Raw genomic sequence first — 23,012 nt, 5'->3', positions numbered from 1 at the left:
CCCCGGGGGCGCGGCGAAGGTGAGGGAAGAAGGAGAGTGTGGGGAGGACGAGAGGGCGAGGGGAGAAGAGAAGGAGGGGGAGAAGAGGAGGAGGGGGAGAAGAGGAGGAGAGGAGGGGAGAGGGGGAGAGGAGGAGAGGGGGAGAGGAGGAGAGGAGGAGAGGAGGAGAGGAGGAGAGGAGGGGAGAGGAGGAGTGCAGGGTTGCTGCGCCTTTTTGATGATTGAGTCGACGCACGAGACAGAGACGACGGTGCCGCTCGGGCGGAGGAAGGCGGCGGGGTTGGTGTTGGAGAGGGCCTTCTTCGAGAGCGGGCAGATGTACCTGACAGCCCGGGCCGGACCTCGGGGCATGGAGGGCGGCGGCCTCGCTGCGCCTCTCGCTGCGCGGCGGTGCGTCTCGGCGGTGCGTCTCTTACGGGGAGATGTGGGGAGATGCGGGGAGATGTGGGAGATGCGGGGAGATGTGGGGAGATGCGGGGAGATGCGGGGAGATGCGGGGCAGGTGCAGGGAGAGGGGCGTAGGTGCGGGGAGATGCGGGGAGATGCGGGGAGATGCGGGGCAGGTGTGGGGAGATGCGGGGCAGGTGCAGGGAGATGCGGGGAGATGCGGGGAGATGTGGGGAGATGCGGGGAGATGCGGGGCAGATGCGGGGAGATGCGGGGAGATGCGGGGAGATGCGGGGAGATGTGGGGAGATGCGGGGAGATGCGGGGAGATGCGGGGCAGGTGCGGGGAGATGCGGGGAGATGCGGGGCAGGTGCGGGGAGAGGTTGCCTCTCATTGCGCGGCTTCGCGAGCGTCTCGGCGGAGGTGAGGGACTCGTCAGCGCGCGTGAAGGAGAGCGGGTAGAGCTGCCTGTCGGGGCGTGTCGCGGACATGTGACGGCCGTGTGCCGCCTCTGCAGTGTGTGGAGCACGGAGCGGCGTCTGCTTGAGCTTGAGGGGCTCGTTCGTGATCGGGCAGCGGACCTGCGGTTCGGGTTCGGGTTCGGGTTAGTGATAGGGCAGCGGACCTGCGGCGCACAGGCGCACACGAGAGCACACCAGAGTCGGGCACGCACCCTCTCGAGATAGAGATCTCGAGCGCTACTCGGAGCACGTCCGTCTCTCCTCAGCACCCGGGCCTCTGTTAGCACCCGGGCCTCTCCGCAGCACCGGGTCTCTCCGCAGCACCGGGTCTCTCCTCAGCATCTACAGCAGCGGACGACTCCGTCGGGCTTGTCCAGAAGGCTCCTGTGGAGAGACGGGACGGTGTGAAGAGGCGCCGATCACAAGCGCCGAGCACACCGCGTCCCCCGCGCTTCGAGGCGAGGGCAGCGAGTGCGGCTGCGACACAGCGGGCGGGTGCGGCCCGGAGCAGCCTCTCCTCGAGCGCTAGTGTGAAGACGACTGCTCATTCTCTCTCTCTCTTTGCATCTAGGCGCAGCGTGCTTGGACTGCGGCGTCAGCTGCGGGACCCAAAAGCTGGTGTCCGCCGCGTGCTTGCCGGTGTCCTCCACGAGCGTGCGGCCTGCCCAACACACCGAGCCGTGAAGAACCCCCCCCCCCCCTTTCGGCCAGGGCGCGCGCGCACCCATCAGCGCGCCGACTGCGCCGCCGGAGGACGACGGGTCGCTGGGTCGGCGGGAGGCGAGGTCGGACTTGGAGAGGCCCTCCTGCCTCGCCACGAACTCCTCCACCCGCTGGTCCGCCGCGCGCGCCGCCTCGCTCGCCGCGCCCGCCGCCTCTGCCTCCTGCTGCGCCGTCCACGCGCGCAGCTCGCGCTCAATCTCCGCCTTGCGGTCGAGGATGTACTGGTAAATGACCTGCTTGTCGTAGACGACGCCCTTGGGCGTGATGACGGGATCGACGCACGGCACTAGCGTCAGGCTGCACGCGTCCAAGTCCTTCATCGCGTCGCTGTCGAGCGTCCGCTTGTGGCTGCCCCAGCCAGTGTCGACGAAGTTCCCTCCGGCGGTGTTGTGGCCGCCAAGGAGGCCCGAGGAGTGGCGGCCGTACTTGGCAGCCTGCCGCTCCGCGTGCGAGAAGAAGGCGCGCTCGTTGTTGTTCTTGGAGTGCTTTCCCATGACGGCTGCGGCTAGTGGTGCGCGCTGCTGCCCGCCGGCGCGCGAAGAAGAATTTTACCATGCGAAAAAGAAACCGGTCCGCTACCGGCTAAGGTGTCTGTCCTCGACCCAGCCCTAGCTTGGGATGTCCGTTTTATTTATTTATTTATACAGCTCGGCATCACTTGTTTCCTCTTTCTCAGAATTAAGAAAATTACATCCCTGTATCAAACCAATACGCAATAGCAACCGAGTCGTGGTCGTGGTAGCCTCGACGCCCCCCACGCGTGCCACTGCCGGCGCAGCCTCCGCCGCCGCCTTCGAACATCAGCCAAGCGGGCTTTGCTCGAGCCTGAGCGATGCCGTCGACGCAGGTCTGCTTCTAGCGCGCCTTGCATCTCTCAGGCGAGAACCGTCTGGAGGAGCTTCTCAGTCTGTACGAGCAGGCCGCCCTCCGACGCGAGGCCCACCATCGCGTTCGCAGCATCAACGGTCTGCACGATCGTGCTCCCCGCCTCGAGGTCCAGAATCTCGCGGATGCGTAACCGTCATGACGTGAACTTTCCATAGTCTCTAAAGAAAGAAAGAAAACAGACAAAAGGAGGGATGGGAGGACGGCCGTGCGATTACCTGTTTTAGTGCCAGTGCGCGCCAGTCCCGTGCCTCGTGTCGTCTGCTAAAATTCTTTTTCTGGCGTTCGCTTCGGGATTTTCTGGTGGACTGAACGGATGCTCACACTGCTGGTCCTGCTGCGGCACGCGGAGGCAGCGGCCACAATCGCGAGTCCCTGCTTCCCGGCACCGGGTCCGTGCCTGCTAGAGCCAAAAACGTGGGGCGCACGCGCCGGCAGCAGCGACTGGGGGTTCTCTGGTGTGAGTGGTGCGAGCGCCGGTGCCGGTGCGGCGCTGCTGCTGTCGATGGCCCTCGTCGCTGCCGCGCTCGCGCTGCGTGGTCGCGTATATGCTCGCCGCGCCTCAACAGCTGTAGACCAGCCGCCGGCGACAGAGCTTACGCTGCTCCCGTTTAGCCAAGGGCTCTCGATGCTCGGGCTCGCGGCGCAGCTCGGCGCGGCGGCCGCCGCGGCGCCCGGCGAGGCGCGTGCCGCCGCCGAGACGCCGCTCCAGGCCGAGCGACCGCACGGGCATCAGGCCACGACCACCCAGTACCAACTGTTTCCCCCTGAGTAGCCCCGCGAGGCCCGTTGAACCCTCTCTCTTCGCGGATGGCGGATCGCAGCGCGCCGACGCGAAATGCGCCGAGCGTGGAGCTCGTTGCGCGTGGCCGAAGCAGGTAGCACGCGCTGGGGGAAACAGTTGTACTATTGTTGGCTGAAATCCTCAACGTTGTTCAAGTGTTCTCCCCAGCCCAAGCTGTTACTGTTTGTTACTGTTGTTACTGTTGTTCAGTGGTCAGCAAGCAGAAAATGCCAAAACCCCCGGGTAAACCCCGAAAATACCTGGGGTTTCCCGGGTATTTTCGGGTATTACCCGCACTGGACGCTGGAGATCGTCGTGGGTCAAACTGCCAGGCCTTCCTTATTATATGCTTATTGTTGTGTTCAGGCCGGCCTAACGTTAGCTACTGTTTTGTTGGGGAGCCCCACTGTTGTTCTGTTCACTGTTGTTACTGTTAACACTAGCAACACTGTTCAGCTCTTAACGTTTGACAACCCTAAGCGTCTCGCGTCTCGGCCCGTCGCAACGCGAATTTTGTACCCGAGTCGGTGCCCGGCGCCGACGACACTGTCGGTGTGAATATTTTGCAGTACTTTCAAGGGTTGTGTACTAATCTATTTCCCCTCGCGCGGGGGCTGAGCCAATGTAGCCGAGACTCGCGTCGAGAGTGTGCCCCCGCCCCCCCCGGTGGCATCACAGGAACGAGCGACGCGTTCACACCTGATCCCTAGAGTAGCAAAGACGCGCCTGCTGTGGCCTCAGTCCTCGCAGTCGGCCGCCTCGGCTGTGAGCTCCTCGAGCAGCTCGCGTATCGTTTCCACGTACCCCATCTCCGTCGCCTCCGCGCCCTCGAGCGCCGCCCGCGCCTCCGCCGCCTCCTCTTCGTCGGGCGCCTGCGCGGCGAAGGAGGAGAGGCGGCCAAGTCAGTGTTGCACACGCCCTAGCACGGTGGGGCATGTGCACACGCGGGGCGTTGCACGAGGCGGTGGAGACGTGTGTTCTCGGAGCTGTCTCGGAGCTGTCTCGGAAAGGTCTCTGAAGGGTCTCGGAAAGGTCTCGGAGCCGCCTCGTGGCTGTCTAGAATCCAACGTCTAGGGCCGCGGTACCCCCGCTACCGACTTGTGCTGCCGTGTCACCTGCACCTGCGGCAAGAGAGGTGGGGTTGAGACACGGAGGGTGATGGGGCTAGGGCAGATCGAGCGCAGCATCAGCGTGTTTGTGCCTCTCAAAACTGCCTCGACAAAAGGTCTCGAAAGGGCCTCGGGCGTCTCCGCACACCTTGAGGTGGGCGTCGTGTCGCATCCTCTCCTCGCGGACTAGGCTTGTCACGAGCCGCGACGCGGCCGCACCGCCCTCTCTCCCCGCCAGCGCCGTAGCCAGCGCCTCGAGCGTCGCATCGCAAGCCGCAAAGAGCGGTCGGAACTGCTCCACGAGAGCCGGGTAGCCCGACGCGGCGCCCTCGGTTACGAGGTCTTCGAAGCGCGACTCAAAGTTGGCCGCGAGAGCCAGCCGCGCCCGCTGGCTCTCTTGCACCAACTGCATCAGCTCTCTCGCTCCGCTCGCAGCGATGTGCGGCCGCTCGAACATGAGATCCTCGACGGTAGGCGGCGGCCTGCGCTCCGCGGAGCCCTTGCCAGCCATGGGCTCAGTGCGGCGGATACTGCTGCCAGACGATAGCATTGCGAATTGCTGTGCGTGCGTGCGGTCTGGGCCCGCGGTCGTGTTGCTGTGTGATCGGGCACGTGTGTGACTGTCAGCGACGCTCGCGCCGGACCCCCCCCCCCCTGGCGCCGGAAAGAATTTTAGTTGGGTTTGTCCTCGACCCAGCCCTAGCTTGGGATGTCCGTTGTATTTATTTATTGGGGTGGTCCTCCCATCCCTCCCTTGGGTTAGCCGTTTTCTTTCTTTTTACTGGGGTGGTGGCGGCGTGCCGTCCTCCCATCCCTCCCTTGGCTTTGTTTTCTTTCTTTTTACTGGGCACGGGGGACCGCGCACTGGCACTAGCGGTGGAAGAATTTTACCATTTGCTCGTGGTGGCGAGGTACTTCCAGCCTGCTGTGGGAACAGCTGACGCAGTCTCGCCGAGGCTGTCTCGGGTTGACTCGGCCAGACTACATGTAAAACCCAGGCGTGGGAGTACCACCTCGCCAGCGCTCGTGCGGTGAAAGAATTTCCCCTCACTCCCTTGGGTTGTCTGTTTCTGCCTTTCTTTCTTTGTTTTAAGAATTCTTTCTTTAAAGTATAAAGAATTTCACGCCGCTAAAGCGCGCAGTCGGAGGCCTGTGCCCTGCCCCGTGCAGCCGGATGTAACCTGTCCAATGCGAGAGAGGACTCTCTGACTCTGTGGGACGCTGCGCGCTGTGTCCCTGTCGTGTGTGGGTGGGTGAATCCCGCTTAGCGGCCTGCACGGTCACAGTCACGCGAACCCGAACGCGAGATCGATAACGTGCTACGTGAGCTCTGCACGCAGGCCTCTGATGGTCGTGTAGAAGTTGAGTCTTGAGAGCATCCAGCCTGTTGGCGCTTTTGGAGCACCACCTGTCGGCGCTTTTGGAGCACACGTGCGTTCCCGACTTTCTTCAGCACTGACTGCATGCACCGAACGAACGAACATTAGTCATTACTTACTCACTTGTTGGTTTGTTTGTGGCTGGTCACTCTCACGTGCATGTACTCAGCGGCCCGCAAGGAAGAAAACCCACACAGCGAGAGAGAGAGAGAGAGAGAGAGAGAGGGAGAGAGAGAGAGAGAGAGAGAGAGAGAGAGAGAGAGAGAGAGAGAGAGAGAGAGAGAGAGAGAGAGGAAGGAGAGAGGAAGGAGAGAGAGAGAGAGTACTACCGATAGCCGGTAGCTTCTGATTCCCGCGGCCGAGATTTGGGGCCGCCTCCCCCGCCGTCACCACCCCCGCCCTCGCCGTCACCACCCCCGCCAGCATCGCCGCCGCCCTCGCCGCCTCCCCCGGCGGCGACCGTGGCCAAGCCGCGCTGGGTCGTCTGTGGAAGGCGCGGAAACTGCGGCGAAGCCATGGCGCAGGGCTTGCTGGAGCCGCAGGGCGAGTTGCACGAGGTGCGCTGCTGCTCCGACACGCGCATCAACCGCTGGAGTAAGCGAAGCGAAAGCTGCCCGTGGGCAGAGTCGGACGCCGGTATGGGCGGGTGCCACAGCGACAAGACATTTGCCGAGGCTGAGGCCATCTGCATTGAGGCTGGCGCGCGCCTCTGCACCAAGGACGAGCTGGAGGCGGACTGCACCGCCGGCACCGGCTGCGGGCACGACAGGGATCTCATATGGTCGAGCGACGTACAGACGACGCCGTCGGCCGATCCGCTGCCGCCGCCGCCGCTGCCGCCGCCCCCCTCGGTCAGTCCGTCTACCGCTCTGCGTTTCGTCGAGTGCGGACGGGTCGGCAACTGCGCGGAGCCGGCCGGCTGGGTTGCGGCTTCTGAGCTACACGAGGTGCGCTGCTGCTCTGACACGCGCATCAACCGCTGGAGCAAGCGAAGCGAAAGCTGCCCATGGGCAGATTCGGTGGACGGTATGGGCGGGTGCCACAGCGACAAGACATTTGCCGAGGCTGAGGCCATCTGCATTGAGGCTGGCGCACGCCTCTGCACCAAGGACGAGCTGGAGGCGGACTGCACCGCCAGCACCGGCTGCGGGCACGACAGGGATCTCATATGGTCGCGCGACGTACCCTAGCGGCCGCCGCCTAAACGGTCGTCGCTGCGGCCGCGGCGAGAGGGACCGTGGTGATGCGGCTGGCTGTGTGCAGGATGCTGCTGCCTGCTGGTGCTCTCTCGGTCTCTGGCCTCTCGTCTTCTCTCTCACTCTCTGTCCGAGCTCTCAACCTCTATCGAGATTTGGTGTGTCAGTGTGTTCTGTTCAGTAGTACGAATCGGTCGACCCCTGCGAGAGAGTAGAGAGAGAGTTGTGCACATTCTGCATATATATACACACACACTGTATAATATATTACTATCACAAAACAGAAGGACGACAGCTCCGCAAATCTACGGCACGCCGTCCCCGACGCCACCGTCACCCCACTCGCGCCCCATTCTCCCGAGCGAGAACTGGAGGCCGCCCAGCTCGTCACCCTCTGGCCTCCCCGACAGCTTGTCGGCCCAGCCGTCGATTGCGGCGGCGGACGCCTCTGCGTCCCCAGCCCTCGACAGCAGCTCGACCGCGGCGTGCGTGTGCGTCGCCAGCGTCTCCGCCGGCAGGGCGCCGAGCGCCGCGACGGCCGCAGCGCGCACCTCAGCGTCGCTGTCTTCGAGCCGCGACACGAGCGCAGCTGCCGCCGCTATCAGCGGCGCGCCGAGCTTCGACAGCGTGCGCGCAACGGAGAGCCGGACTCGGGCGTCGGCGCTGCGTCCCAGCAGAGCCGTCAGCTCTGCGCCATGCGCGTCGAGCGTCGCAGGCTCGTCTGCCATTCGCTCGAGCACCAAGACAGCGAGCCGACGGACCTCGCCGTCGTCGCGGTCGAGGCTGGCTACGACGGCGGGGAGATAGCGCTCAACCTCAGCCGGTGCGAGCTCCGTCAGCGCGGCGAGGCGCCGGCGCCGCAAGATTTCGTAGTCTTCGCTCGCCTTTCGTGGAGGGTGAGCATCGAGCCAGGTCCGCCGTCCGTCGAACCTGGCCTCCATGAGTGAGCTGCTGTAAAGGAGCGCTCCGGCTGATAGGACGATCAGCGCAGCAGCGAGGGAGGCCACGAACATCATCCTGCGGTCTCGCACGGCCTTGACACGTAGCGTCGAACCTCGATCGGCGCTGGAACAGTGTGGGGTGGGGGTTCCAAACCTCACTCAGGGTGATCCTTCTTTTCTACCCCGCTAGGATTGAGTTAGAGCAGCCTCGCTCTCAATCCTAGAAGTCGAAAGATTGTGAGCAGCACTCCTCGCAATCGTAGCATCTCTCTGCGATTGTGAGCCCTTACGCTCGCAATCCTTACGTCTTCTACTCGCTTAATGTGGGTAAACCATAGTAGCGTATACGCTACTATGAACATAAAACTAAAAAGCTCTATGAACAGAGAAACCCATAAGAATCGCCGCCGCAGTCCACGACGAGCCAGCCTGCTGCCGGCTCGCACGGCAGCCTCTTCCTCTCGACCAGCCTCAACTTCCGTACAGTCAACATTTTGTCGCTGCGTGCTCGTGGCGAGCTGTGGCGGCGGTCGAAGTTGGCCCAGATTCGGTGACGAGCGCCGGACGATAGTAGTGTCTCTGTTCGCCCTGTGCATGTCAGGCCAGGCTGCAGCAGGGCACTACCATCGTGCTGCCCTGTTGCAGCCTGACTTTGCCCACTGTGCACAGCCGCCAGAGCATCACCACCGCCCGGCATCGTGTCACGGCGAGCTTCTTCTGCGCCCGCTCGCGAGGCTCTCGCGCTGGTACACTTTGGCCATCTGCTGCTCGCGTTCGGCGAGCTCTTCTCCGCACGCCTGCCACGGTGCCGTCACCACACACCTTCTGGCCGGCCTGAGCCGCGCGGACTCGCCGGCGGGGGCAACGTGTCGACCTCTCTCTCTGGTGCACCACGGGCCGCGACGGCCTGCTAGCAGCCGGCGCGAGGAGGCAGTGTGCCGGCACAGTCGAGCCGGAGCATCGGGTTCTTGATGCTTGTGGGGTCAAGTTTGACCTTATGTGGCATAACATGCAATAATAAGGCTATGCTGTCTCCCGGCTTTTTGAGATATGATCCCTCAAAGTCGAATTATGGTTTACTGGTGACCATACCCCATAGTAGCGTCTGTCCTGTTTGCGATATCTTCAAACGAATACTTTAAAGTCTCGACAATCACTAAGCTGCTTATGTGGCACCGCAGCGGCTCCCTTGGGGATGCCTGAGGCCACCCCAACCACTCACCAAGCCTTACGTGGACGAATTCAAACCTACTTTTATGGTTTACCTACATTAAGGGAGTAGGACTATGAGCAGCTCCGCTCCCAAGGTGACTGGTGACGCCTACGACTACTACCATCGCGCTCGCAATCCGAGCAAAGTCTAGGGTTGCGAGCAGCTTAGCTCACAATCCTAGCAACATGCCTCCGATTGCGAGCAGTAGCGCTCGCAATCCTACATCTTGTAGGACTATGAGCGGCTGCGCTCACAATCGTAGCAAAGATCCAAGGATTGCTAGCAGCGCACATAGGGTGCTCCCAATCGCTCCAGCCGCAAGCGCTTGTGAGTGAGCGCGCCGGGAGGGTCTCCTCACAATCCAAACAGTGATCGCACTGATTGCGAGGGGACCTGCTCGCAATCCTAGAAGTCGTAGGACTGTGGGCGGTGTCGCTCGCAATCGGCGAAAGTTCTAGGATTGCGAGCGCTCCTGCTCGCAATCGGAGGCATGTTGCTAGGATTGTGAGCAATCCTAGACTTTGCTCGGATTGCGAGCGCGCTGGTAGTAGTCGTAGGCGTCACCAGTCATCTTGGGAGCGGAGCTGCTCTTAGTCCTAGAAGATGTAGGATTGCGAGCGTAGGCGCTCACAATCGCACAGAGATGCTACGATTGCGAGGAGTACTTGGAGCACTTGGACTGCTCACAATCCTTCGACTTCTAGGATTGAGAGCGAGGCTGCTCTCAATCCTAGCCTGGTAGAAAAGAAGAAGGTTCACCCTCACAGCCTGCTGGCGGGGTTTTGAAAAATTTATTCGGCGCTAGCAAAGTCTAGGATGGCTGAAATTTCTTTTTTTGAAAATTCCAGAAGAGAGGGAAAACCCCGACGGGAGGGCCCAGACCTACCCTACCTACCCCGTCATGAGAGAGATTTTTAGCCAAACAACAAAATCTAAAACAAATCTCTCTCAAAATCCAAAACTCACACGTTTGTCATGAGTGCCGCTCAAGCAAGAAGTACCCACACCTGTTCGGGCGCGGAAAATTCTTTTTTGGTGTTCGCGCGCCGTTGTCACACTTGCTGGCACTACACAGGGAAAAAGAAAGTGACCTCCGTGATGGCTGGGGACGGGGTGGAAGTGAAGGAAGCCTTCGAGCTGGAGTCGCAGGTCGCCCTCGCCGAGGCGCACGTGGTGGGCGGCACGCGTGAGATCCGTGCCGTGCACGATGAGCACACCGTCCGCGTTTACCAGGCCTACAACGCATCGATTGCATCGGCTGCTGTCGAGGCCCAGAGGTTCGTGCCGCCGTGGAAGGAGGGTCGCATGACATGGATCAAACCGTCTTTCGTGTGGATGGGCTACCGCTGTGGCTGGACTCGCAAGGACGCCAACCAGTCACGCGTGCTCGCGATCGATCTGCACCGTGCCAGCTTCGACAAGCTGCTGCTCGACGCCGTGCTGGCGAGTGCGCAGCAAGGCGAGCGCAGCGACCGCGACGACTCCGGTGCCTCAGCTGCCATCGTCGTGCAGTGGGACCCCGAGCGTGCTCTCGGCGGTGACTCCGGCCGACACGCGTTCACGCACCCGCTGCCGGCGCAACGCTCGCTTCAGATGGGCTTGCGCGGCGAGGCGACGCGCCTTCTCGCCGTGGCCGACGGCATCGTCGCTGCAATCACCGACGTGACGAGCGCGTTTGCCGCGGTCGGCGCGGCTCTCGAGGCGGGCGAGGACACCTCAAGCCTGCTGCCTGTCGAACGGCCGTACCCGCTGCCCGAGGGCTGTGCGATCGCAGACCGCAGCGTGGCGACCGCAGCGGCCGAGGTGGCAGTGGCGCAGGGCGGCAGCGGCTCGGAGCTTCGCAGCTTGAACGCTGGCTCATATCGTACGCCTGGTGCGACTCTTCGGCGCTCGCCGCACCTGGTGCCGCGGCCGGGCGGCGTGCAGACCCGTAATATTTGTAACCATCACACGTAGCCATCCTACTGTAGCATGAATCGGATACGATATAGCACCGGTTTCGCGAACTCTGAGACGAGAGGGATTTAGGGACATGTGTTGGTGTGAGAGAGGGAACGGGATCTTCAGTCCCCTCACCCCTGCGCCCTGGTTATCCGTCGATCCCCACGCCTCCCGCTTTTGCGGGCGGCCTTGTGTGGTGCGCCGGTGTTGCGCTCCTCAGTCCTCACACGCAACACACCAAATACACCTCACCTCACTGCCTCTTGTGGTCCCCGGGTTGTTTGTTTTGGGAGAGAGATTTTAGTAATACCAAGCAAGTCGAACACTCACGCACTCATTTCGTCCATTTGTGTGCGTCTTGTGCCTTCCTTCGTTCGTTTTGTTTGTGAGCCAACGCTCGAGCTGGGCTCGCACCCTGCGCGAGAGGCCGGGACCCGGCGAAACGCCAGGCCCAGCTGATCGAGTCTGCGTAGACGGAGCGGCCCATCCCGACAAAGAGCGCGACGGGGGCGCCGAGAGCGTCTTGGTAGACGAGCGGCCTCTCCGCGTACGCGTTCGTGAAGGAGGAGCCGTTTGCGAGCTCCACGGTGGGGCCAAAGGCGCCAATCGCCTGCCCGCTCCAGGTGAGGCCGTCGAGGCTCCACGCGTGCCCGCCGCACGCGGCGCCCGCATCGCAGCGGCGGTGGAACGTGTTGACATTCGTGAGCATGTGAAAGCTTCCGCGCGGGTCGCGAAAGACGAACGGGTCCTCGCTCTCGGGCCGGACAAGCGGCGCGCTGGTGCTCAGCAGTGTGTACGGCCCCTCCCACGAGGGCGCGCGGAAGAGGGCGATGCACGTCGGCGCGCGGCCCCAGCCGGGCGGGCAGGGGTCCGCCGAGGTGTAGAGCAGGACGGTGCCGTTCGGGAAGATGAAGGGACCCGGGTTGGACACGCGGCGCACCCACGAGTCGGCGGGGCCGCTCAGCTCGACCCGCCTGCCCGGCACCTCCCACGGGCCCCTTGGGCTCGGCGCTGAGGAGACAAAGATTGGGTCCGAGAGGTAGTCGAGGGTGCCGCCGCGCTGCCGCGGCTGCACAAGTTGCCGCCGTGCGTTCGCTGGCACCCACGCCGACGGCCGGAAGCGGCGTGGGTCGGAGCGGTTGCAAAACTTATTTGCCGGGAGGCGGTGTTCCGCACCGATGTGGAAGAGCAAGTGGCGCCCCGAGGCGGGGTCGAAGCTGAGGAAGGCGTTGTGCGCCCACGGCGGCAGCGCCGCGCCCTCGGGCGCGAGCGAGGAGGGCGGCTCACCGATGAGGGAGTACGGACCCTCGGGTGCATCCGCCTCTGCAACCACAATCGCGCTCCCCCACTGCCACTGGTTGAGAGAGCAACCGCCGACCATCATGCTAAAGGCGCCGACATACTTGCCCGTCGCGCCATCGTAGGTGCACCGCCCGCCCCACGAGTGGTAGCCGGGTACCTGGAGCCCGGCGCTTTCAGGCGAAGCTGCTGGCTCGAGGTTGAGGAGGCTGCAGTCCCCACCGGTGAACCACGCGTCGCATGCGCATCTGCCTCGCGGCCTGGCGTCGGATGCGGGGTTGCTCCGTGTCATATGCTGCGCAGCATCGCTGCTGACGCACCTGCCGCCCAGGGAGCATTCCCAGTCGGTCGTGCACTCAGAGCCTCCTTGCTGGGCCCGGATCGTGGGAGAGAGAGCGGGCCGCAAGGCAGAGAGAGAGCGGGCCGAGCGTGGAGCGGCCATTTGTGATGCTCGATGCTGCTCCGCCCGCGTTGCTTTCTCCGCCGCTCACTCGCTGACGATGAGTTGTGAGAGATGGCACTCTGGGACGTAAGCACATTGCCGACTTGCGCGCAAACGCTGCGTGCGGCGCCCGTGTTACGCCAAGTTTGTGAAAAAAAATTCCTTCTGGCTGCGGGTTGGAAATTCTTTTTGGGGCCTAGAAGACTCAGCAAAAATCTTTTGCGCTGGCATGTGAAGCGCCATATGGGAGGTATTTTCTTCTCAATAACAAGGCTGTGAACAAACCAAAAGGCATGAAGCTCGCGTTGCTCCTCGCGCTCTCGGCGTTGCCTGCCGCAGCCTTCGAATTCCCCGCGCGCCCTCCCATTCGCTACGCCGGCGCACTCGCCAGGCCTCAGCCGCTGCTCCTCGCCAAAAAGCGCAAGGCCAAGAAGAAACCGTCATCGGCTAGGCCACCAGCGGCGGCGCCACCGACGCCACCGCCTCTGACGCCGCTGCCGCCTCTGACGCCGCTGCCGCCTCTGACGCCGCTGCCACCTCTATCGCCGCTGCCGCCTCTGTCGCCGCTGTCGCCGCTGCCGCCTCTCTCACCGCCGCCGCCACTGCCGCCGCCGCCGCCGCCCACACCGCCTTCAGCGGCGGCGTCACCAGTCCCAGTGCCGACGACAGAGTCTGGGATGCCGGCTGTGCCCCTCGTCATGGCGGAGTTTGTCGACCCGTCCGAGGCGGTCGCGCCGCGACCTTCTTCCGCCACGCCGGCCCGCCAGCCGAGCCGGCCGGAGTTTGGCGTGGACGATGAGCCGCTGGTGGCGCTGCCGTCCTTTGACGAGCTGGCGGCGCTGAGAGGGCCGGCGGTGAGGCCGCCGTCCGCCACTGCCGGCGCGGGGGGCGACCAAGAAAATTCGCGCGCTGAGGTGCGCGCGCACACGCACACGCACACACATGCACGCACGCACGCCCGCACGCCCGCACGCACGCACGCACGCACGCACACACACACAGACACACACACACACGCACGCACACACACACACACACACACACACACATGCACGCACGCTCAGCGCGTCGTGGATCGATAGAGAGGCGACAAACAGCCAGGCCTCGAGCCGGACAGCTGTGAAGAGGCCGCCCGCGAGACGGAGAGGGACGGCCACGACAAGACACAGTGACACGGGCGAGACACATTGGCCGGCCCGGGAGGTGACTCACCCTCCGGAAGCGTGCCTCCACAGGTCGTGCGGCGGCTCCGTGGCCTGGTTGGACTCGCGCCTTCTCCCGAGGCGAGCCCGAGGACGCGAGAGGACCCGAGATCGCTCGAGATCGCTCGAGGTCGCACGAGATCACTCGAGATCACACGAGAGCGCCTCGACCGTCCGTCGCCCTTCTCCTCTTCCCCTCCCTCCCCCTCCACCTCGCGGCCTCTCCCCCGCAGGCCCCTCCGGCGGCGCCTCCCGCGTCCAAGCTGCCGCCGATCAACGCCGGCAAGGCCGCCTACTCGCTGCCGGAGGAGGAGGAGCAGTCGCCGGTGGAGAAGGTTGTGTTTCGGCTGGCGTGGGCTGGGATCGGCACGCTCATTGCCATCGAGGCGGAGGGCCGAGCTCGTCCGAGAGGACCCGGAGAGCGGCACACTCAATCCCTCTTCACGGCGCACTGGTGTGAGCAGATCTTCATCAACACGCCGCTCTTCCAGCAGCTCAAGCCCGCCATCCTCGGCCCGCCTCTAGTTAGTGGTTCATTCGTAGTGAATTCGTAGTTAATCAGCAGCTCAAGCCCGCCATCCTCGGCCCGCCTCTAGTTAGTGGTTCACTCGTAGTGAAATCGGCCGAGACGAGCCGAGAGGAGCCGGAGGGACATGTTCGTGCCGTAGGCTTCCTCGCCGGGGAGACGCCGTCGCTCGCCACGCCACAGCCGACCGGCAGCATGCCCCCCCCCTCCCTTCTCCCCCCCTCTCGCACTCACGCCGCCGCACCTCGTCCGCACCTCGGCTGCTGTCTCTGTTTTGGTGATCTCGGCCTGATCTCGGCCTGATCTCGGCCCCTCGCGGCAGGCAACACACTGCTCGAGCCCGCGCGCGACCTGCTCAAGGCGCGCGAGAGAGGAGCCGAGGCGACCTGAGATTGTCCGAGATGACCCGAGGTGACCCGAGACCCAGGCGCGCGAGGACACCATGGCACGCGAGGCGGCGGCGTCCGCCCCGCCGCCCGCCTCCGTCTTCCCCGACGCCGCGGCGGAGTAGGCCCAGCCCTGCGGCGCGGCAAGGGAGCAGAGCGCAAGAGGGGCAAGCCGCCTCAGCCGCAACAAGCAAGCGAGCCTCAGCCGCCATGCCGCCTGCTCCTCTGCTCTGTGGTCGTGCCGCGCAGCTGCGCTGTGGCTACTGGCGGCCCTGCGGTGTGCGTGTGGGCGTGGGGCGCGGTGCGCCAGAGCGGGGTGTCTAGAGCGGGATAGGTGTCGCGCCGCGCGCGCCGCGATGCGGAGAGCGAGACCGGGGCGCGGGGGAGCGGCGGGAGATGGCAGATGCATGAGGATGAGCCGCCATTTCCCGTGACATAGACAAACCACATATTGTTGTTGATGAGCGGCGCGGCCGCGGGGGAGATCTCGAGAGATGAAACATGACTTCGTTATGAGACCGGGGGGCGCCGCGGTCCGCGCGGACGGTGCGTCTGCGTGTACGGTGTAGCGTGTGAGCGGACTGAGAGAGGGGCTGGCGGCTGAGGGGATGTCGGCCCGGACGTGCCCCGCCACCGCGCCGCCGCACGACGGACCGCGAACGCGATACAACAACAAAGTAAAAACGACGGGTGGATTCACCAACGACCCCCCCCCCCTCTCTGAGTGCCCGACTCTCTGGGCGCGCAAGCAGGACACCGCATGACGCTGTCGTCGTCGTCGACGGCAGGCAGGAGAGGGAAGGGGGCGCTGGGCGAGGGGGGCCGTCCCACGGCGACGGGCGGCGAGGCACAACAGACGGGGAAGCGACATCACTCCTTCGCCTGGGGGGGGGGGGGGGGAAAGGGCAAAAAGGCGTCAGGACGTGTTGCCGGCGGCCCCCCACGGGCGGGTGGGAAAAGGCCCCGCTAAAACCAGCCCCGCACGAGGAGTCCCTTGGGGGTGGTGGTGGTGGTGGGGGGGGGGGGGGGGCTTTCGCTTCCCCTATTGCGGGAGGTGGGTTTTTTCTCCCGAAGCCCCAAAAAGGCGTATCCCGGCGCGGAGCAAGCGCAGCTTGTGGAAGACGTCGTCCGACTGCACGGCGAGGGGGGGAGGGGGGAGGGGGAGGCGCGGGTGGTGAGCAGCGCGGTGGGAAAGTCGAGGGCCCCGAGGCGGCAGCCGCGAGTGGGAGGGAGGGGGGGGAAGGGTCCCCGAGGGGGGGAAAGGGGGGGTCCCCCACACACATCTGGAGCACGCCCGCGGCGAGCGCGCCGCGGGTCGGTGCGCCGTCCCTCCCTCCCTCCCTCCCTCCGCAGGCTGGCTCCCATCCGAGTCCCGGGGGCCCGCGCGCCTTCATCTCGTCGGTGATCACCATCGCCTCCTCGCCCTTCGGCAGCTCGGGCATCTTGAGGATGCCCTTGACCTTGGTCTGGACGGCGGAGGCGATCTCCTCCTTGCTCGAGTCGCCCGCCTTGACCTTGTTGCGCTTCTTCGGGAAGACAATCAGCGCCGCCTTGTACTCCTTGAGCCGCTGCGAGTTGAGCTGCAGCGACTCGGCAGAGCGGTTCCGCCTGCGGTGGTCGACGGCAACGCCGATGGACCGCGCCTGCTTCTTGTTGATCCCCGCCTCCTTCAGCTCCGCGAAGGTGAAGCCGCGGCCCTGCCGCAGCTTGTAGTTGTACTTGTTGGTCGGCGGGTGCACCGCTGGACGCAGCAAGCCGACGGGCCGCGGCGCGACAGCAGCCGCCTTGGCAGCGCGCTTCAAGCGCCTGCGCTTCTTGCGCGCGGCCTGGTCGAACCACGTCTTGACGTGGTCCTGCCACAGCGTCTTGTGGAAGTGCTGGTTGGGCACCACATTGTTGTGCCGCACCTATGTGTGCCGCAGAGCCAGCGCCTGAGCGCTCTGCGCCGGCCCGCTCTGCGCCGCCGACGGGTGCGGCCCGCGCGCCCTCGGCGAGCATGCCGCGAGATGGTGAGTGGGTGAGTGGGTGTCTGAGGGGAGCGCGCGTGTCCCGGCGTGCGGGCGATGACTGGGTGTGCGCAGCACGGGCGGTGCACCATTTTCTGAGCAGCCCCTGCGCGTGGGCGAGGTAAAAAAACTCCAAACGGCGCAACATAGCTACGAGCAACCCGATCCCAATCGTCTGGTGCGCTCTCCCCGGCCCTCGGCGTGCGGGCGATGACTGGCGGCGCGCGCGGGTCGTGCGCTGGCCCTGCTCACCATGGCACCACGAGCCCCTAAAATAATTCGCCTCTTTTTCGCGGGGGGGGGGGGGCGGGGGGGGGCAGTGACCCAGTGACCCAGCGACCCGAGAGCTGTGTGTGTTAGTGGACACACTCGCACAGAGTAGGCTTTGTGAGTAAAGAGTAGGATGTGTGTGTGTACCACATTGATGTTTGATCATTGTCACGTCACCGGCCGCGCAGGTCTGTGCGCAGGTCTGTGCGCAGGTCTGTGCGCCTATGCGACGGTGTATCAGTCGCGGATATGCAACGGTGGCATAAGGCGACTGATACACCGTCCCTATGTGCACACGCACATGTACATGCCCATGACATCTCTCACATCGTGAGAGAGAGATTTTTAGCAATACCAAACAACTCTAACACTCACAGTCCAAGATGGCGGCTCGCGCCCCCGTCCGTGCTCTGGTGTATCGCTTGGGTCGCCTCTGCTGCTGTCCTGCTGTGTCTCGTCTTAGCCAGATATCGAGAGCGCGCGACGATAACCAACCCAACCCCAACCCTAACCCTAACCCTCTAGCCCGAAGACCCAAAGCATTCACCGAGAGCTCGTGTCGACGGACCGCTGATTCCTCCCTTTGGTTTCGGCCCAAACCGGACCATTCGCTCTCAGGAGCTGCACAACGGCCTGAACTCTCTGACCCTAACCCTAACCCTAACCCTAACCCTAACCCTAACCCTAACCCTAACCCTAACCCTTGCTTGCCTAGCCCGAAGAACCCAAAGCATTCACCGAGAGCTCGTGTCGACGGACCGCTGATTCCTCCATTTGGTTTCGGCCCAAACCGGACCATTCGCTCTAAAACTTGTGAAATTTTCAGTGAAACGGGGGCGGCCGAAACGTTTCATGTGAAATTCACACGAATTCACATGTGAAAGTGAAAAGGTGAAATTTCACTCACGAACCCTGAATTCGCCTCTTTTTCGCGGGCGGGGGGGGGGGGGGGGGCAGTGATCCAGTGACCCAGCGACCCGAGAGCTGTGTGTGTTAGTGGACACACTCGCACAGAGTAGGCTTTGTGAGTAAAGAGTAGGATGTGTGTGTGTACCACATTGATGTTTGATCATTGTCACGTCACCGGCCGCGCAGGTCTGTGCGCAGGTCTGTGCGCGCTCTGTGCGCCTATGCGACGGTGTATCGTCGCGGATGTGCAACGGTGGCATAAGGCGACTGATACACCGTCCCTATGTGCACACGCACATGTGCATGCACATGTGCATGTTGCACATGCTCATGTTGTTGTGTGGACATGCACCATGCAACATGCACATGCACATGCACATGCACATGCGCATGACATGCACATGCACAACATGACATGAACATGAACATGAACATGAACATGAACATGAACATGAACATGATTGTGCATGTGTGCCCTCTCACACATCGTGTGTGTGCGTAAAAGGGTGTAATAGAAGATAATAGAGCCTCTCGCCTACGTTCATGAATCAATATCGCTCCGTAGACCGCGCGCCGCTTTTCGTTTTGATTTTGAGAATTCACTCGGCCGTGGGTGTGTGGCTGCGCCAACTGCACTCCAAGTGCTCCGCAACCATGTCTGCAACACTCTCGGCTCTCCGGCCCGCTGCGCGCGCCCGCACGAGGAAGGGACTGCGAAGCGAGATAGGAAGAGGCAGACGCCCAAGGGTGGGCGATACAGGCCAAGGGGTCACAGCCCAACTCCCCGCGCGGACGATTTCTCCTTTGTGTTTTACCCAAACGGACACACATCTCTCTCTCTCCCAAACGGAGACCGTGAGACCGTCCCGGAAGGTGGAAGAGGCTTAGAGGCGCCCTGGGCCGAAATAGCTGCCCCTGCGTCACCGGGTGCACTTGGAGTGCAGTCAGTAGCCGCACATCCAGGGCCGGGGAGCTAAGAAGCGCACCCACCCACCCAGCCCAGCCAGCCAGCGGGCCACCGGGCCGCCAGATGATTGGGATCGGTGCACTTGGGGTTCTTGCATCTTCGTTGGCTGCGTGATGACGATGTCAACTTGTCCAAATGGAAATGCGCCAGCCTGCGTGCGCTCTGCGAGGCCACGAGCGGACAAGGCAACAGGACACGGCGACACAAAAAGAATTCTCGTCTGTCCGCCCAAGCTTCCTCCCTCCCGCAACACGCCGCTGAGGATGAGCGGTCTCGTCTGTCGTGTCTGCTTCGAGGAGCTTCCCAGCTCGTGTCCGGACACCGAGGCCGGCACCGGCATGATCCAGCCGTGCCTCTGCTCTGGCTCTGCGCGCCTCGTGCACCGCCGGTGCCTCGACACCTGGAGATCGACAAGGCGCGGCAACGCCTTTACGCACTGCGGGACGTGCAGGTTTCGATACCGGGTGGTCACTCGCAAAGCCAAGCCGATTGAGCTGCTGGCCTACCGCTTGACGATAGCGCGAGACATTGCTCTCCTCGCGTCGATCGCCTCGTGCCTAGTTGTGCTGTGCTCCGTGATCGCTGCGTGGCTGTCGCGCGAGGTTGAGGAGCGAGGAGGCACCGACAGCCTCGCCGGCCTGGGCATCGACAGCACCACTGCCCGGCAGCTGACCAGGCTGCTTTTGCCGGGCGCCGGGCTCGATGCGCCAGACGGCGACAGCGCGGCGGCGACCGGCGGGTCGCTGTCGCTGCACAACCCTGCTTGCCCGTGGTCCGTGTGGCTCGGCGCCGGTGCGCTGCTTTTGTGTGCGCTGCTTGGAGTGGCGTCGATCCTCGCTTGGGCGCTCGGCCTGATCCCCAACGACTTTGAGGTGCAGTGGCCTCGGAACTGCCAGTGCTTCGTCTTTGCCGGGCCTGTGGTGCTCCTCGCCGCCGCCGCCCTGTGCGTCTTTGGACTGGTGGTGGGCGTCTCGATCGCAACGCGGCTGCTGCGGCGCGGCTTTGTGCGCCACGCCGAGGTTGCGTGGCTGCGCGACGAGACGAAGCGGCATGTGGTGCAAGACCTGCGAGGCGTCAACCTGGAGCGAGCCGGCTAACTGCGGTCAAACTATTCTCACCCAGTCCTCTGCCTTATTGTACTTATCTGAGAGAGAGAGAGAGAGATTTTTAGCAATACCAAACGACTCTAACGAACTCTAACGTGTTTTGTCGATGCGCTCGTCTGCGAGCGCCTAGGAATTTTCGCTCGTCTGCGAGCTCTCTCAGCGGTTGAGGTGTCTGAGTTCCCACAAATGTGGGAAGTGCTAAACCCCCTCCACGAAACACAGCCTGTCTGCGACGCGCATGCCCCACTCCATCACCGTCGCCGAGGGGGCTCCGGGCGTGAGCTGTGGGATCACGGATGCGTCGGCAATGTGCAGTCCTGCCAGTGCGGGCCGGCAGCGGTTCTCCTCCGCGGTCTTGCCAAGCGCGGGCGGATGCAGGTAGAGCTCAAACTTGTCGTTCAGCACGGTAACGGGCTGGCAGCCGCCGTAAAAGTGGTTGTAGGTGCCCAGCTCCTTCTTTGTAGGCTTGATGTGGAGGTTCCACTCGGTGACGCCCGGCGGCATCCCAACGCAGCGGCCAATGGACGAGTGAATGAGCGGAGTCAGGAACCTCAGCCAAAAGCGGTGCCACCGGCGCCAGCAGCTCTGCGGCGCCTCGTTGTTGAGGCGGAAGAACTCTTTGAGTGCCGGCAGTTGGCTCTCGTACCACCCCATCATCTCCGGGGTGAAGTCGAGCCGCGAGTCGTCAACCTCGACAGAATGCTTCGTCGCCCTGAGCGCCATGGTTGGCTTGCGGGTGACGGGGTCGAGCGAGTCGAGCGAGACGGAGATGTAGGACCAGTTCCGAGCAAAGGGCGTGAGCAAGAGCCGGAAGACGAGCCACATGCGCGTGATGAGCGCAAAGATGGTGGGCAGCCCGCGGGCCCAGACCACGAGCGCCGTCCGCCGCAAAAACTGGTCGCCGGCTCGAGCCCCGACGAGGGGTGCCACGCGACCCTGCGGCGGCGGCCCGCCCTGGTCCTCGGCGGCCACAAAGAGGCACGTCACGATCACCTCGTCGCCCACCTCCTTGCCGATGTGTGGGTTCTCGATGACGCGGCGGCTCGGAGAGATGCCGCGCGTGTCCAGCGCCTCGGGCGGCCCGATGCCAGAGTCGACGAGGAGGGAGAAGGTGCCAAAGATGCCCGCGGAGAGGATGGTGGAGTGAGCGCGGTAGACCACCTCGCCACCCCCGCCCGGCGGCAGCACGGCGACGCCGGACACTCGCTTGCCTCCATCAGGCGCCTCCTCTACCAGCAGTCGCACAACCTTGGTGCGAAGATGGAGGGAGCGGCGGCCCGGCCCGGCCGAGAACTCCTGCGCGAGCCTATCCGCCAGGAAATTGCGCCGCTGGCTGCTCGGGTAGATGCTGCTGGGGTAGCCGACGAAGCCGCTCCCGGCCATGGAGATGGCCGGCGCGTCTGTGGGGAGGGGCGTCTGCATCTCGTAGCCAACGAACCCCTCGGCGCCCTGGAACGCGCCGATGAAGCGGTCCCCGAGCGGGGTGGTCCCGAACGAGCTCTTCCCCTCGATAATGTTTTGGTTGCGAAGCTCCCATACATTGGGCTCCAGAACGGTGTCATCCTGCTGGAGCCCGAGGTAGTTGGGACCGCCAGAGTTCATCGCGTCGCCACCTCCAAATCCCTTCCATGAGCGCGCGCGCAGCCAGTTACGAGTGGTGAAGCGGTGGTCAGGGATGTTGCCCTTGCTTATTTGCGGCTGAAGCTCATCAGGCCAGCCGACGATTCCTTGCCCATACTTGCCGATTCGCTCTCCCTCCTCGAACCAGAGCACCGAGACCTGCAAGGCGGGGCGGGAGGGGATTGCTGCACGGCCGCCAGGCGACACATGGCGGTGGCGACGGCGGCGGAGGTTCATGCGCGCCTCTCGCTTGAGGCTGAGGAGCTTGTTGATAAAGCCCGCGCTCGCCGGGCCAGAACCGATGACAATGTAGTCGTAGGTGCTCGATGAAGCGTCTTTGCCCGCTTGCTGGTGCTCCTTGCGCTTTTGCGCCAGGTACGCATGCCTCGGCTTCGGCAGCGTGGGCGTGGGCGGCATGTGAGCGTTGTACTAAGTGGGGAGCGGATCCTCAGGGGCGCGGCCTTTCGCTAACCCCTCGGCCAAACCGCGCGCCGCTTTGATTTTGAGAATTCACTGGTACTCCGAGAGGACATCCGAGTGGAGGGGAAGGCCAGGACGCTCTACCTCGGAGGGAAGAAACCGGCGCAAGACAGCGGCACGCACCTGGGGTCGAGAGAGGACGGGGACAATCGAGTGATAAAGCTGGAGGGGACCCCGGGCCTCGATACGAACGCGACATGGGAGGAGGAGATACCCGAGCAAAATAAGATCACGGCGGACGCGATGGAAAATATGATGGAGAGACAGGAGAGGGAGCGACAGGAGGGGAGCCTCGGGGCGGATGAGACGTTGTTCCCAGAGGGGGCGCCCCAGAGACACATAAACTGGCAGGACGAAAGCTACGAGCTGTTTGTGGGATACGGACACGGGGCGAGCGCGATCAGAGTAGGGGAGCTACAGGAGGACGACCCCCTAACGCGCTTCTTGCTCCGATACGACGAGTTTGAGACGGGGGGAGAGCTGACGCGACGGCAAAGCCAAAGGAACGAACGCGAATTAAGATGGGAAAAGACAGCAAGTCGCTGCGATCGGGGAAGGGACGAGCCCTGAATGTGAAAGTAGCGCAGACTTGCCTCCCGCTGCACGGTCTCACCATGGCACCACGAGCCCCTAAAAGAATTCGCCTCTTTTTCGCGGGCGGGGGGGGGGGGGGCAGTGACCCAGTGACCCGAGAGCGTGTGTGTGTCAGTGGACACACTCGCACAGAGTAGGCTTTGTGAGTAAAGAGTAGGATGTGTGTGTGTACCACATTGATGTTTG

General features: G+C 63.6%; 9 protein-coding genes across 9 annotated transcripts in view; 3 read left to right on the top strand and 6 right to left on the bottom strand.

Moving 5' to 3' along the window:
- Nucleotides 1-2,065, bottom strand: part of EMIHUDRAFT_449875 (hypothetical protein) — a gene marked incomplete at its 5' end in the record, with an annotated part of 3,097 nt that extends 1,032 nt beyond the window's left edge. Inside the window, 7 exons of the mRNA XM_005781727.1 lie at nt 211-322; nt 775-855; nt 931-968; nt 1,205-1,232; nt 1,431-1,509; nt 1,573-1,658; nt 1,749-2,065. Of these exons, the coding sequence (XP_005781784.1) occupies nt 211-322; nt 775-855; nt 931-968; nt 1,205-1,232; nt 1,431-1,509; nt 1,573-1,658; nt 1,749-2,065 (741 nt within the window). The remainder of the gene's footprint in view (nt 1-210; nt 323-774; nt 856-930; nt 969-1,204; nt 1,233-1,430; nt 1,510-1,572; nt 1,659-1,748) is intronic.
- A 1,912-nt stretch (nt 2,066-3,977) lies between these two features.
- Nucleotides 3,978-4,899, bottom strand: EMIHUDRAFT_99767 (hypothetical protein; the record flags this gene model as incomplete). The annotated part of the gene is made up of 3 exons (XM_005781726.1): nt 3,978-4,112; nt 4,356-4,361; nt 4,498-4,899. 3 exons carry the CDS (start codon nt 4,897-4,899, stop codon nt 3,978-3,980), a joined length of 543 nt encoding a protein of 180 aa, XP_005781783.1.
- Nucleotides 4,900-7,229: 2,330 nt separating this feature from the next.
- EMIHUDRAFT_203984 (hypothetical protein) lies at nt 7,230-7,940 on the bottom strand (the record flags this gene model as incomplete). Its single annotated transcript, XM_005781725.1, has 1 exon — nt 7,230-7,940. The coding sequence occupies one exon, from the start codon at nt 7,938-7,940 to the stop codon at nt 7,230-7,232; it is 711 nt and encodes a 236-aa protein (XP_005781782.1).
- Nucleotides 7,941-10,263: 2,323 nt separating this feature from the next.
- On the top strand, nt 10,264-10,824 carry EMIHUDRAFT_46702 (hypothetical protein; the record flags this gene model as incomplete). Its single annotated transcript, XM_005781724.1, has 1 exon — nt 10,264-10,824. A coding segment is annotated over one exon (561 nt), but the record flags the coding sequence as incomplete, so codon positions are not given.
- A 529-nt stretch (nt 10,825-11,353) lies between these two features.
- On the bottom strand, nt 11,354-12,610 carry EMIHUDRAFT_203982 (hypothetical protein; the record flags this gene model as incomplete). The annotated part of the gene is made up of 1 exon (XM_005781723.1): nt 11,354-12,610. One exon carries the CDS (start codon nt 12,608-12,610, stop codon nt 11,354-11,356), a length of 1,257 nt encoding a protein of 418 aa, XP_005781780.1.
- Nucleotides 12,611-13,437: 827 nt separating this feature from the next.
- On the top strand, nt 13,438-14,878 carry EMIHUDRAFT_203981 (hypothetical protein; the record flags this gene model as incomplete). Its single annotated transcript, XM_005781722.1, has 3 exons — nt 13,438-13,614; nt 14,226-14,364; nt 14,811-14,878. 3 exons carry the CDS (start codon nt 13,438-13,440, stop codon nt 14,876-14,878), a joined length of 384 nt encoding a protein of 127 aa, XP_005781779.1.
- Nucleotides 14,879-15,522: 644 nt separating this feature from the next.
- Nucleotides 15,523-17,010, bottom strand: RPL13 (60S ribosomal protein L13). The gene is made up of 4 exons (XM_005781721.1): nt 16,970-17,010; nt 16,263-16,781; nt 15,967-16,006; nt 15,523-15,758 (listed from the first exon to the last, which is right to left on the bottom strand). The coding sequence occupies exons 1-4, from the start codon at nt 16,970-16,972 to the stop codon at nt 15,745-15,747; spliced, it is 576 nt and encodes a 191-aa protein (XP_005781778.1). The 5' UTR covers nt 16,973-17,010; the 3' UTR covers nt 15,523-15,744.
- Nucleotides 17,011-19,145: 2,135 nt separating this feature from the next.
- EMIHUDRAFT_203978 (hypothetical protein) lies at nt 19,146-20,123 on the top strand (the record flags this gene model as incomplete). Its single annotated transcript, XM_005781720.1, has 1 exon — nt 19,146-20,123. One exon carries the CDS (start codon nt 19,146-19,148, stop codon nt 20,121-20,123), a length of 978 nt encoding a protein of 325 aa, XP_005781777.1.
- A 72-nt stretch (nt 20,124-20,195) lies between these two features.
- On the bottom strand, nt 20,196-22,204 carry EMIHUDRAFT_353280 (hypothetical protein; the record flags this gene model as incomplete). Its single annotated transcript, XM_005781719.1, has 2 exons — nt 21,996-22,204; nt 20,196-21,911 (listed from the first exon to the last, which is right to left on the bottom strand). Coding segments are annotated over exons 1-2 (1,747 nt in total), but the record flags the coding sequence as incomplete, so codon positions are not given.
- Nucleotides 22,205-23,012: the final 808 nt, after the last annotated feature.

The sequence above is a fragment of the Emiliania huxleyi genome (assembly GCF_000372725.1).
Source record: "Emiliania huxleyi CCMP1516 chromosome Unknown EMIHUscaffold_20, whole genome shotgun sequence".
Taxonomy (NCBI): domain Eukaryota; phylum Haptophyta; order Isochrysidales; family Noelaerhabdaceae; genus Emiliania; species Emiliania huxleyi.
Note: the sequence above shows the minus strand (reverse complement) of the source record. Positions and strands in the feature narration are given on the sequence as shown.

What these genes read in the sequence shown, in the direction of transcription:
- RPL13 (XM_005781721.1), bottom strand. An exon ending in TGATCACCGACGAGATGAAG is followed by an intron (nt 16,007 to 16,262) that starts GCGCGCGGGCCC and finishes CTCGCCGTGCAG; the next exon opens with TCGGACGACGTCTTCCACAA.